General features: G+C 35.4%; 1 protein-coding gene and 1 long non-coding RNA gene across 2 annotated transcripts; both read left to right on the top strand.

Annotated features, from left to right (window-relative positions):
* Positions 1 to 5,821: 5,821 nt before the first annotated feature.
* On the top strand, positions 5,822 to 8,429 carry LOC126745056 (uncharacterized). The gene has a single exon (XM_050452734.1). The coding sequence runs from the start codon at positions 5,894 to 5,896 to the stop codon at positions 8,426 to 8,428; it is 2,535 nt and encodes an 844-aa protein (XP_050308691.1). The 5' UTR covers positions 5,822 to 5,893; the 3' UTR covers position 8,429.
* Positions 8,430 to 11,828: 3,399 nt separating this feature from the next.
* LOC126745182 (uncharacterized) lies at positions 11,829 to 12,583 on the top strand. The gene is made up of 3 exons (XR_007663455.1): positions 11,829 to 11,946; positions 12,009 to 12,164; positions 12,439 to 12,583. It is a non-coding gene; the product is annotated as an uncharacterized LOC126745182 (long non-coding RNA).
* The last annotated feature ends 1,323 nt before the right edge of the window (positions 12,584 to 13,906 follow it).

Here is a 13,906-nt window from a genome sequence, read left to right as displayed (position 1 = left end):
AAACCATTTTCGGTGCTGTGAAATCCCTTTTTAACTGCGTAATTCAAGACAATAAAATTGAGAAACTCCTCCAACAAGAACAGGAAGAGGGGTATAAAAAAGAAATTGAACTACTACAGGAGCAATTAAAAAATGAAAAAAATAAGGTAAAAGAAGCTAGTAGCTGCAAATCTTGCACCACACAAAAAGAAGCTGAGAAAGCAAAAGAGATCCTCAAAACGATTGGTCTAGAAATGGACTACAATGATATTATAAATATCATGGACAAGGAATGGTCAGAAAATATATTCATTAATACACAGATTAAAGTGGGCGACCCTACGCTATGCAGAGAGTCAGAAATAAAAGTTGTCTTTGTTGAACAGGGAGACAAGGAAATGCAAGAAAGCATCCAAAGAATATACCGGCTCAAGTATCCGGAGCTTGAGGAATTAAAAGAAGTGTACGGGTCTCTGTACAGATCTACCAGCTTCCGTACTAGCGAAGGTGCAGTAAAGAAGATCGAACACCAAGTAATAAAAATTACACATAACAATGAATTATGTGGGCTATGAGAGAAAAATTAAGGAATTTAACCGGGACGCCAAGTGTATAGCGCTCCACCATATCAAAACGATGAGTCTGATTAAATTCCAGAAAATGGTAGAGGCAGTCTTTCAGGGCACAAACACCAAGATCGTTATCTACACAACATCTCAAAAAATACAAGAGCACAATGGATCAAACCAAAGCCGAGAAAAAAGGCAACCAATCAAACAGGAAGAAACTTATGCCTTAACAGTTAACAAACAGGGACAAGAATACAAAGACGTTATACTGGAAATAAAACGGGCAATAAAACATCAAAAGATTCGAGACATCATAAGAAACGTCAGGCAAACAAAGGATGGCTCAGTCCTCATTATTACTGATAAAAAACAAGAACAAGCCTTAGCTCTCCAAAAAGCAATTAGACAAAACATACCTGGCTCAAGAACTAGTATCAGAGGAATGACGTCAGCGCTTCCCCAAACTATTCATATCAAGGGAATGGAAGTGACAACAACAAAAGAAGAAATAATCGACGCAATTAAACAAAAACTAGGCGATCTAAAGGAAAATGAGTACAAACTGGGGGAAGTCAGGCCGAATGCTGGAAATACTCTGGCTGCTTCATTATCATTAAGCAACAAAAATGCCGCCAAGCTATTGCAAGACAATAAATTAGGAATTGGTATAGTTAATTGTCAAATGGAAGAACGTTTAACAATAGCTAAATGTAAACGATGCTGGGCATATGACCATGAAACCGAAGACTGCACGGGAATAGATAGGACAACCTCCTGTTTTAAATGCGGAGCTACGGACCATGTTGCCACCAACTGCCAAAGAGAAGAAGAATATCCTTTGTGCATGGAGACTGGACACAGAGCCGCATCCGGAAAATGCAAGTCCTATAAAAGGGCCTTAAACATACAACGCCGCCAAAATAAATCCAATAAAAAACGAGAACTAGAGTCTGAAACAGACGTCCAAACCAAATAAATCTGTGATAATACCTCCGATAATACCTGTGATAATACCTGTGATATTACTAGTTAAGTTTTAACAGTTTATGGATCTCAAAATTTTACAAATTAATACAAATAATAGTATTCATGCCCACGATATGGCAACACTACAGGCTACAAAAAATCAAAGTGACTTCATAACAATAACGGAACCAAACAATAGAAAATGCCAAGGAAAAAGAAACATATATATAAACGAAAAGAACACAGCCGCTATTATAAACCACAGTAATAGATACTCTGTGATAAAGTATAACCAAAACGAGTGCTTTGTAAACGTCGAAACCAAAGACTATGTGTTGTATAGCGTGTATATTAGTCCCAATCGTCCATATACAGAATTTGTAGAACACCTAGAAGAGCTGGAAGCAAATATAAGAAGAAACATCCGTAGAAAAAGTATTGTGATCACCGGGGACTTTAATGCAAAAAATACGTATTAAGGTGGAAACGTAAACGATAAAAGAGGAGTATTTCTCTTAGAATGGATCCAAGCCCTTGAGCTCTATGTTCTAAATGATGGAAAACTACCCACGATGAACAGATGAAATGGCGCCTCCTACATTGATTTGACCATGGTCTGCCTCAAATCTATGAAAAATAATCCCACATGGAAAGTCATTGAGGAACAAACAATGAGCGATCACAACTTCCTAGCAACCGAATTACTACACTCTACACAAAGAGTAAACGTCAAATATAAAGATAGCTTCACAGACAAAATAAAAATGAACATGGAATTTAAAAAAGAACTTTCAGTAAATAAGAACCCCAAAAATGTAAAAAAAATACCAGCAAATGATAAAACAGGCATACAGGAGAAGCACTCCTAGAGTTAGATGTGGACGGAAGAAATAGAGGCAAAAATACTTGAATGCAGACACAAAAGAAGGGAATACCACAGATCAAAAACACCAGAGGAAAGAGAACTAAAGAAATGGTGTTACAAAGAGGCTAAAAAGGAATTGAAAAAAGCAATAACCCAATCAAAAAAGAAATCATGGAGAAACGTCTGCCATGATTTAGATAACAATATTTTTGGCCAGGGATACAGAATCGTAATGTCTGAACTAAAGCAGCAAATACCCAAAACCGTGCTACTACCAGAAGAAAAAGTGAAAATCTTTAAAGAACTGTTTATGCTTCCAGAAGAAAACCAAGAAACCAAATGTGATAATAATAGCCTAATTAATAAACCTAACTGTGATAATACCTGTGATATTTTCAGTGTGCAAGAAGTCCTAGAAGCTGCAGAAAGACTAAAGCTAAAAAAAGCTCCAGGCCCAGATGGCATCTCCCCAGAGATAATCAATCACCTTATCAAAGAAAACATGGCATATTTCCAGGATTTTTTCAACCACTTTCTTCGTCATGGAATATTTCCTTCACCATGGAAACGTGCAAAACTTGTCCTTGTAGAAAAACAAAAAAAAATCATTCCGAATCAACGAAGTACAGACCTATCTGTCTAATAAATTCAGTGGCTAAAATTATGGAAAATCTGATTAAGTCAAGACTCTTAAGCGAAATAGAGGCAAAGGGAGGTTTTAGCGAGTCACAATTTGGTTTCATTAAAGGCAAATCCACTATCCATGCCATAAAAAAAATCCAGGACATTGTAAAACAAAGAAGTGATACTTACCATGCACTTGTTTTAATCGACATCAAAAATGCCTTTAATACGGCATCTTGGCGGCTGATCTTAAAGAAACTTAAGAAGAGAAAAATTAGTCGCTACTTAATCAAATTAATAGACTCCTACTTAAGCGACAGAACAGTTATTGTCGATAAAAATATCGAAATGGAAATAGGAGGGGGAGTACCGCAAGGGTCAGTTCTAGGCCCTCTTCTTTGGAATGAGCTGTATGATGACATCATGCGGGTGGACCTACCAGAAGGAGCCCAAATAGTGTGCTACGCGGACGACTTAGCACTAATAGTCTCAACAAAAACCGACCTAGAGATGATATGGAAGACAAATGAAAGCCTGCACATCATTGGTCTGTGGATGAGGGCCAATAAATTGCAAATAGCACCACAAAAAACTGAAGCAATCATTCTGGGGCACAAATGGCAGAAGAATACTACCTTCAATTTTAATGACACGAACATAATCCCAGCCATGTCAGTTAAATATCTAGGAATGACGCTGGACCGAAGACTACAGTTTGGCAAACATCTAGCGGCGACCTGTCAGAAAGCAAAAAACGTGATCAAAGCACTCAACGCAATCTTACCAAACATCGGAGGACCAGGAGCAAATAAAAGAAAGGTGGTAGCAATGGCTGTCCAGTCTGTAGTCCTGTATGGCGCACCAGTATGGGAAGAAGCAATAAATCACCAGAGCACCCTACAGACCATTAAGAGTATCCAGAGACCCATGGCACTGAGAGTGTGCTGCGCCTATTGTACGATGTCCACGGAGACCCTTTTAGTCATTTCAGGTCTACCACCTCTACATCTGTTGGTCAAGGAAAGAAGCAGGCTTTTCCAATATGGAAGAACAACCACGACGGCAGAGAAAAAGGCCGAAAGGGATGTCACTTTAAGCTTATGGCAGGAAGAATGGAATACTAGCACAAAGGGAAGATGGACCAAAGTCTTAATAAAGGACATAAATGATGGACAAATAGAAAGTGGGGGGTAACAAATTATTTCCTCATACAATGTCTAACAGGCCATGGTACCTTTTCTAGATATCTATTTAAAATTAAAAGGAAAGAAAATCCTATATGCTTCTTTTGCAATAGTGAAGATGATGCTGAGCACACACTATTTGCATGTCCTAAATGGAATGTGGAAAGAAGCCTGCTAAATAACATCACTGGAGCTATCAGTCCCACAAACATTATCGAGAAAATGTTAAGCTCAAATCAAAACTGGAACTTGATCGATCAGTTTGTGAATAAAATAATGACGGACAAATCAAATTATGAATTGGAAATGGAAAGAAGTGAAAGATAGACAGGCATATTACGTTCCCAGATGCGAAGTCTACGCCCTGACAGTTCCTGGGGACGTCCGCCGATGCCAAAAAAAAGGTGCAAGAGGGTAGGGTTTTTAGTGGGCAGCGACCATGCCAGGATTGGCCTTCCTAACCCCACACTCCCCTGGACGACTGGAACAACAATGCCCAGGGGGTTGTCTGCTTTCAGATTTTCCCAAACCTCTATAAAAAAAAAAAAAAAAAAAAAAAGGGTTGGGTTGGGTTGGGTTGGGTTGGGTTGCGTTGAGCTGAGTTGGGTTGGGTATATCTATGGTCTGTGCGCAGCGCCTTATGTTGCCCTCGCGGTGATAGAGAAACGGAACAAACCAAAACACTGCACACATACTCCCAGAGTCGACAACTCATTTGACAGATAGCGACTGTCATTTAATTTATGCAAAAAAAACAGCAAAAATTTTAAATAAATCAGTTTACCTCTATTTGTGAGTACTTCACATTGTTTATAAAGAAACTATTTGCAAAATACACCTTCCGCCACTTTATTAATTTTTTCCAGATAAAATTAAGCTATTTAAAAAAGAAAACCGGTGAAAATACCCCAAATTTGACAAAAGCCGCTAAACTGCGGAATCATATTATTTTAAATTCGGACCAAAATCTAAAAATTACCGAAATAATAATACATTATGGGTGTCTTTGGTATGTTTGTTGCATGAAAATAACAGATTTAGTTACAAGAAAAGGTAAAAACAGTTTTTTTGAATTTATTTTACGCATAATACCTAACATTTAGAGTGGCTAATGAATATAGTGACTAAAGAGTATAGAGTGAATTCGCCACTTGAGTCAGCCACACTGGCGACAAGGCTGAAGCTGCAGAGTGACAAAACGTAGTTGACGACAGAACTGGCAACACCACACCTAACCTCACCTTAGTTGTAACCTGTTTATTGTCAAAACTAATCGAATACAGGGTTATTCTAATGACGTTATTCTATTCATGTCCCATAGTGAGTGATTTAGTGCGTGATAAGACCCTCTTCGTGATAAAATTTGGCTTTCCGCCACTCTTAGTGAAAAATATATATCCAAATCCACCCATTTTGTAAAAAACCCGACCATTTTTCGTTAGTTTTAACAAAAGCCGCTAAACTGCAGAATTACCAATCTTACCCATGATTCATCCACGATTAATTTTTCTGAAAATGTTTAATACACCGTACCCCTTCTACTGAAATAAATTTCTTACCTTAAAATGGTGGGTTCTTAAATTGTTCAAGCACCATGTACGAACATTCACTTAACTGTTTGTGACAAAAAAAAATCATTTTTGTTAGACATATGTCAAACTAAACTCCAAAGCATATTTCATATTTACGATAAAATAAACTCAAAAATGGAATCGAAGGATGGCAAATCAACTTCAGTTGACGAAAAACAAAAACCTGATACCACAAAGTTGGACAAAAGTAAGCTGAGCGACTTAAAAGAAAAAAGCTACGTAACTAGGCAAGTAGAAACCTCTGTAACCTTGCTTGATAGCCCGGAAAATGATATTGTCTTGGAAGCTTTGCTTTTTATCTCTAAATATGCAGATATTAATAATAATAATTTAATATATTTAATCAAAAGTGGAATCGTTAGCAAGCTCTTAAATAGCTTCACCAAAAATATTTGCATTTTAAGGATTTCTCTTCGGCTTTTGTCCGTAGTTCTTAGCACTGACGATGGTTTATATGAGATTGATCAAGATAAATATGATGATAAGATCTTAGAAATTTCAAACATGTATATTGGACATAAGGATGGATTCGTTAAAGAATATTGCGTTGAAATTCTTGCAAAAGTAGCCAGCTCCTGTAGAGTAACCACAATAATTTTTAATACAGACCTTTTTAATCCAATGTTTGACAATATTAAAAGCGCTAAGAATGTGAATAGCTTGTACCATAATATGCTTTTATTTTATAAACTAATAGACGCTCCGGCTGCTTTAAGCGCACTTGCTGAATATTCCAAATTTGACACAAATATTATAATAGCGCATATGAATCACAAAGAAAAAAAAGTAGGAAATTTCGCTCTAGAAACAATCGAAAAATTAACTAAATATGGTCTTCCCTTTCTGCAAGAGAGTTTTAAAAAATTTGGCATTATGGAAAAAATGTTTAAGATTTTAATGGATGAGCAAAAAGAATATCAACATTCTACAGTAATCAATATAATTCATAATTGCCTAAATTCTGAAGAGACGAGCACTTATTTTGTAGAGTCTATAGAATTTTTAGAACTCTGTCAGTGGGTAAAGAACTGTCATCCAAGATATCTATTGCCTTTATCAGAGTTATTTATTAAAATTACTAATACACCAGATCTCCAGCAGATGCTTTTTGATTTGTCTGTGGAAGAATCGATTCTTTACTTCTTCAGATTAAAGCATAAAGACGTTATAAACCAAACTTGTAGAGCTGTTTCCAATATGACTGCACACAAATATTGCTGCGAACACATGCTAACACCAGTTGTTGCTGAAACCTTGGTTGAGGTCTTGGAACGTCAAAATGATGAAGAGGATCCATATAATCAGATAGCCTGGAAAACTGTTTTCCATTTTATACGAAGAAGTGTTAATGGTTTAACACTTTTTATGGAAAAGAAGATTAAACCTGTTCTTCTGGATTTTTTTCTAAACAAAGCTCACCTAGTTACAGAGGAAACTTATCTTATGATTATTGAAATTATTTTTAGATGTCTGGTACATCCTCAATACCAAGAGGAGTTTATTCATAAAGAATTGCTTCAGGAAGTTCTTAAGTTATTTAAAGAATCGGAGAATACTGTAGTAACTACATTTTGCTGTGAAATTATGACCTCTATTAATCATTTAAATGCATTTAGAACCTTCTTTTTACAAAATGGACCTTTAATTATTATTAACAAATTAAAAAATTTGAAAGATGTAAATTTGATTACTGAAATTTTATATTTTATTTTTTCTTGCCTTATCTACGAAGACATTGCAATGGCATTTTTGCATCAAGGCCTACTACAAGTATTAAAGACATTTGATGAATATATTTCGTATAATATACCTATATTGAAAAAAGTTAACAATTTGGCTATAAATTATTATCTCCCACTGAAATTTTACAAAACCGGCAAACTAGAAATTACTGATAAGTTACCAAATAAGTTTTACGTTATAAATGGTATTTGGTGTGATACTTTTCCTTTCATAGAAATTTTGGAAATGATGAAAGTTACTCCATATCCTACTATATATTTGGTTGACTATTCATATGAAGTAAGAAAAGGCGTAACACTGGAAGCTGAAAGTCAAGAAACTTTAAAATCAACTACATCTTTACTCTCAAAGTCGACAGATTCTAATTTAAACTCTACGACATTAAGTAGGATAAGTTTAACACAGAGTCCATCAGTATTCGATATTAAGTATGGTAAAATCTCAACAGATATATTCTTGCCACGTTATATTTATCACCTTAAAAAATATGACGTTTTCTTGCAAGGCCCTATGGAAGATAGAATTCGCCTTCTTGCTGAATATGTCGATACTCTGTTGTGTGGTCCTAAGGATGATTTATCGCTGCCACAAAAGATTCACGAATATCAACTCCATATTCAATGCCTCAAAGAAAAACTCGGAAACAACATTATTCCAATTGGGTTTCTCAGAATGGGTTTTCATTGTGAACGGGCATTATTATTTAAAGCATTGGCCGATAAGATATGTATCCCATGCTCGCTTGTTAAAGGAAGTTTAAAAATATATTGGAATGAAGTAGCGTTGTTTAAAGAAGTTGATGGTGAGGAAAGGCTGCAGATTTATGTAATAGATTTGATGTATGAAATTGGAAATTTAATGTTAGTGGGTACCAAGCAGGCTAATAAATACTGTAATTTAAATTAAATTTTTGTGTTTCAATTTAATGTAAACGTTCGAAGAAATCCAAACATACAAATACGCCAGAACTTAATTCAAGAAGAGTATATTCAAGGCCAAATTACAGAAATATATCTGGGTAGACAAAAACAGACCTATATAAAGAAAAACTTATCGCGCCTCAAGAAAAATAACCATTCGTTATTCCCACAGATAGTCTCCATGTTTTTAGGTTTTTCCTTCAATCAACGTACTTTTTTATACAGGATGGTGCGATATAGTCGGCTAACCTGACAATTCTTTACGTCCTCGTGAAGTTTTATCTGCAAAATCAAAACACAAAAAAATATATTAATACATACACATGAACTTATTCACTATCAGTGCAACTTTCGTTAGAGAGCTCAGCTTTAGTGAAAAACTTCATGCGTTCTGACGGACAAACCCCTGTATAGGACTTTCTAGATCTTTTATATCCAGGCAACTCTTTAATCACGTGACGATTTTTATCAAGCACTTTCGTAACGTGAAACGGTCTTTTAAATCGTGGTTCAAGCTTTCTGATTTGACCATCATTAGAATCCTTGGGTTTCGTAGCAAGTACTTGTTCGCCAACTCCAAAGTTTATCGGTGACGCATGCGTTTTATCGTAATTTCATTTTTGGTAATCTTGTTTGACAGCTATTACTTGAAAAACGTTATTTCTCAATTCTGTCAAATCTGAGCAATCCTTATCACTCACTTCACTCTTCTCATCCTCATCACCTCTTGGCCGATAGCCGAAAAATAATTCGTAGGAAGCTTTCCCTGATGTGGAATTAACCGTTGAATTAATTCCCCACACGATTTACAGCTTGATTCCAACGGTTGAAGCCATCAGCGCTGAAAGTATAGTTCGATTCATCCTGGTTCGACCCACCTGGCCGTTAGCCTTTGGAGTAGAAGTAACACACAGAACTTGCTTAATTCCTAACCTCAAGCACAATTCTGTAAACTGTTTGCTCGTAAAAGCTGTACCTCGATCGCAGATTATTCTACGAGGTATATAAAACATTTTAAATATATTATTTAGAAAATTGATAACAGAAATCGTTTTATTGAACGTAAATTTTGTAAAGCCGTCAATAAATACTATTACTATTAATACTATTAAATAGGAATTTTTCTTAACACTCTTAACAAATGGCCTCAAGTGATCTATATGCAATGTGTCCATAGGGACTGGGTGTTTTTTAATTGGGTTGAGACTACCTGTTAATTTACCTGCTAATTTTTAATGTTCTTTTTCATAGAGGCAAACCAATATGTAGATTTTATCAATTTCATGGTTTTGTCTGCTCCAAAATATCCAGCCTCATCATGATAGTACATTAAAATTCTCCTTCTTCTTCCATTTATTACCATTTTCAGTTTTTCGATATAAGCGCTGATCTTTTAGGCAAAACTATTTAGGCAAAACTCTTGACTTTTTATACCCTGATCGATACTCACCGAGCTATTCCTAGCACGAAATCACGCTAGAAGGGTATGATGTAACGATTTATAAATCAGAAACAATTTTAAATTGAATACCTATTAAATATACTCTAAACTTTTTAAGAGCACATACAACAGCCAAGGTTTCGAAATCATAAGAATGGTAATTTTGCTCTTTTTTGCTTGTCGATATACTAAAACATAACATAACCACGCAATGGTTCATTATTTATAGTGCAATGAACAAAATAACAATTATATAAATTATCATTCGAACAAACAGCTAAAATAGGTGTTGACTTACCCCTGTTTAAAAAGCTGCTCGATTTTACGTGGCATTTTATTTGACAATATTGTGCGTCATGTCCTAACAGATGGCACTTTGAGCATTCCATCTTTGGCTTAGGTAGTTCATTTTGACTAAATGTGACTCAATTGCGGTCCAATTTTAATGTTCCACAGCACAAGCAATCAGAATATAATACACTAAAATTGAAATGATCAGTACTTAAGCTAGAAACATTCTTCTCATTGTGTTTTTTGCAAACGATAGAAACATATTTTGTCTGTTCATACGATTTGATTTCATGGCTTTTGGCACAACATTTTCCACATGATTTAAATTCGGAGCAGTCTTTTGATGAATGATCGAATATATTACAATTGTAGCGATGTATTCAAAGAAACGACAGGCTCTACATTCAATAAAAACTGACTGTAAATTCTTGAAGGTATCAAGGTCACACTAAATTATGGCCAAATAGCTTCTAAGTATTTTTTTCATAGTGATTACCTTTAATTCAGAGTTGGTATTTTTAAAGAAGGCTTCATTTTGAGATTTTTTAATCTAAATAAGATTTAGATCAAAAAATTAAGATTAAGACTCTATTACCTCCATACGTGATTTTTAAAAGTCTACATTTATATGACTCCTGAAAAGAGGTTGGCCCAAAAGGACTCCCGTCCTGTGACAAGCCATGTTGCAGTCTAGGGACTAGATTTAACCGAAAACCAAGTGGATGGTTAGATGGGGCAACATTTTGTGATTGGTTTTTAAGCAGTTTTCTTCCCCATGCAAAACGTTTAGATGGGCGTAAGGCTTTAATTGGCGATAACCTATCTTCCCATATGGATCCCGAAGTTACGAAGTTTTGTGCAGAAAATTAAATTGATTTCGTCTGTTTGGTTCCGAATTCGACTCATCTTTGTCAACCACTTGACGTCGGATTTTTCAGGCCATTAAAAGAATCCTGGAGAGCTATACTTTCAGAATGGAAGTTGCAAAACTTAAGACTCTCAACGGTTCCTAAGGACACATTTGCTAAACTTCTAAATAAGACATTGAACTACATTTCTGATACTTTAATAAAATCAGCGATCAAACGTAATTTAATAAGTTCATTTAGTGCTTCTGGTATTTACCCTCTAGACCGAGAACAAGTTTTTAAAAAATTACCCCGGGATACCGATGCCATAGATCTTTCTGCTGACGTAGAAAGCGCCCTTACTACAATATTAAAGAAGCAGCGATTTGGCGATCCGAAACTACCAAAAAGGAAGAAGAAACGGTTAGCTGTTGCACCTGGTTGTAGTATATCTACGGCATCAGTAAAAGCTCAGGAAGATAACATTACACCTGGATATAGTTTTCCTACAACAGTCTTGAATAATATTTCAGACAGCGAGTTTTTTATTTCTATTATTTATTAACAGAAAACTATTTTTATCAATAAAATGGTCTTATTTTAAGTTTTTGTTTTTTGTATAGCCTAAATCTACAATTTAAAAACATTTTTTTAATTCAAGGCACTTTTTAAAAGGGGTTACTTTACAAATCCATACAAAATAAATTGATGATCAAAGTATCCCCAACTTAAGTATATCTTTGATCACATGATTTTTTTATTTTTTTGCTCGAAAATATCTAGTTTTTCAAAGTTTATTTATTTGTAGGATGGTTATCAAATAAAACCAATTGCTAAGGTTATTTTTAATTACTGTAAAACCATATTAGAGTAGCTAGAATCCCAAATATAGAAAAAAATTGATCAAAGTATCCCCATGTTACGGTAAGTGTATTTTATTTCAAATTGTACATAGGGATATATTATAAAGGTCATTTGTTTCTTAGATTTTTTTTATTTGTGCTAAATTGCGACCAACCATTTCCCTCGCATCGTATTTTTCATGCAAATTTAATTCTTCCTGGAAGTTGTTACACTCAGAGAGTACGGAGCATGAGGTAGCCCACCAATTAAGGAGCCTGAGGGAAGGCGATTTTGGCAAAGTATGTAAATATTGTTTACTTATTAATTAATTATTATTTCTTGTCAATCTCAAACATTGAATAATTAAATTAGTCTCATAAAGTGATAAGTTCCATAAGACTTTAATTATCTTTGTGAAGTGTAAAATTCTTATACTCTAAAATGTTCTATATTCATTTCTATGTAAGGTAAATGTATTAAGTAAATTGTAAGCTTCCCGCAATTGCGATAAGTAATTGAAACTTCCTCCTCTTGATTGTAAAAAATAACTAATCATTATTTTAAAATTTACAGTAACAAGTTGGATGGTCGGACATACCTCATGGACCTGGAGTTTGGTTGAGTGTCTCATGCCCGGCTGAATTATGAGTACAGTGAGTTACGAGGTTGAGAGGAATTACTTTGGTGAGCTTATCCTTTCCTTCAATACTGACTTGGGTATTATTAGAGATTGCATTAATTACCAACTCAATCATTACTCCACCAATTTAGGCCAATCAGGTTATTACATAATTATTCAAATTTTTGCCTATAGAAAATAGTCTATGAGCATAAGAGAGAGGGGACATATTATGGAGCCCGCATGAGACAGACAGAGGGCACAATACATGCCGTCTCTAAATTAATACCTTTGGCAACGCTGATATTTCTGCCGCACGGCTCTTCGCTCGTTCATCGAAAAACGAGACAATTCTTATCCCCACCACACTGCACCGCCAATATGAGATTGCATTTTAAACGTTTAACATTATTTTTATTCCTAGCTTCCTGCTTAATCAGCAAAGATTAAATTTAAAACCGCTCGCTATTTTCTTGTTAAAATGTGTTCTTTTGAGGAAAAAAAAGCAAATTAATAACTGGTATTATGCCGGCAGTTCTGTCGATGAAATATCAGGCAGAATTGCATTCACGTTCGAAAATCAGCCCATTTCCGTACGCAGCACAATTTTTGCAGTTATCCATAGGTTTGAGACTTTTGAGTGCTTGCAAAATTGCAGGAAATGCTACGCATGCGCAACCACCTGTTGTTAGACCGCTAGCCGAAGAAAGGAGCATCGAGAGGTTAATGTTTGTGCTGTTGCTGAAATGAACTTTCCTTGCAATAGTACAACCATTGCCAAAGAAACGGGTATTGAGCCTTTAAGGGATAGAAGAATTTTAAAAAGAAATAAGTACAAGTGCTATAAGTTGCAAAAAACCCAAGAAATTTTCCCACAGGACCATGAGAGACGGATGGAATTTTGCCATGAAGTATTGGAAAGGGCAAATCGGGACGAAATGTTTATTACTAGTTATTTTGTTTTCAGATGAGTCCTCTTTCTCTATTTATGGTAAACATAATCCGTCCATTACAGGGTTATTCGAGGGAAAATAAGCACATAAGCATACCAACACGTACACAATACCCTCAAAAGGTTAATGTATGGGCTGGCATTTTAGGTGATTCAATTATAGGCCCTTTTTTATCGATGGAAACTTTAATGCCAAAAAATGCCGCTCATAATGCATTAGTGGTACGTCAATTTCTCGAAACGTCTTTCCCTGGTCGAACAATTAGTGGAAACGGTACTATTAACTGGTCCCCCGGAAGCCCCGATTTAGCCCCCAATGATTTTTTTCTTTGGGGATACCTAAAAGAACAAATTTATAGGCACGAAAATGAACAGGCTACTAATTTAGAACAGCTTTGTGTTAAAATTGGGCAAGCATTTAATAGTATCTCCATTGAAATGTTGTCGAACACGAGAATGTCGTTTTATGA

The sequence above is a fragment of the Anthonomus grandis genome, chromosome 15 (genome assembly GCF_022605725.1).
Source record: "Anthonomus grandis grandis chromosome 15, icAntGran1.3, whole genome shotgun sequence".
NCBI classification, from domain to species: domain Eukaryota; kingdom Metazoa; phylum Arthropoda; class Insecta; order Coleoptera; family Curculionidae; genus Anthonomus; species Anthonomus grandis.
This window is presented reverse-complemented; position numbering and strand designations above follow the sequence as displayed.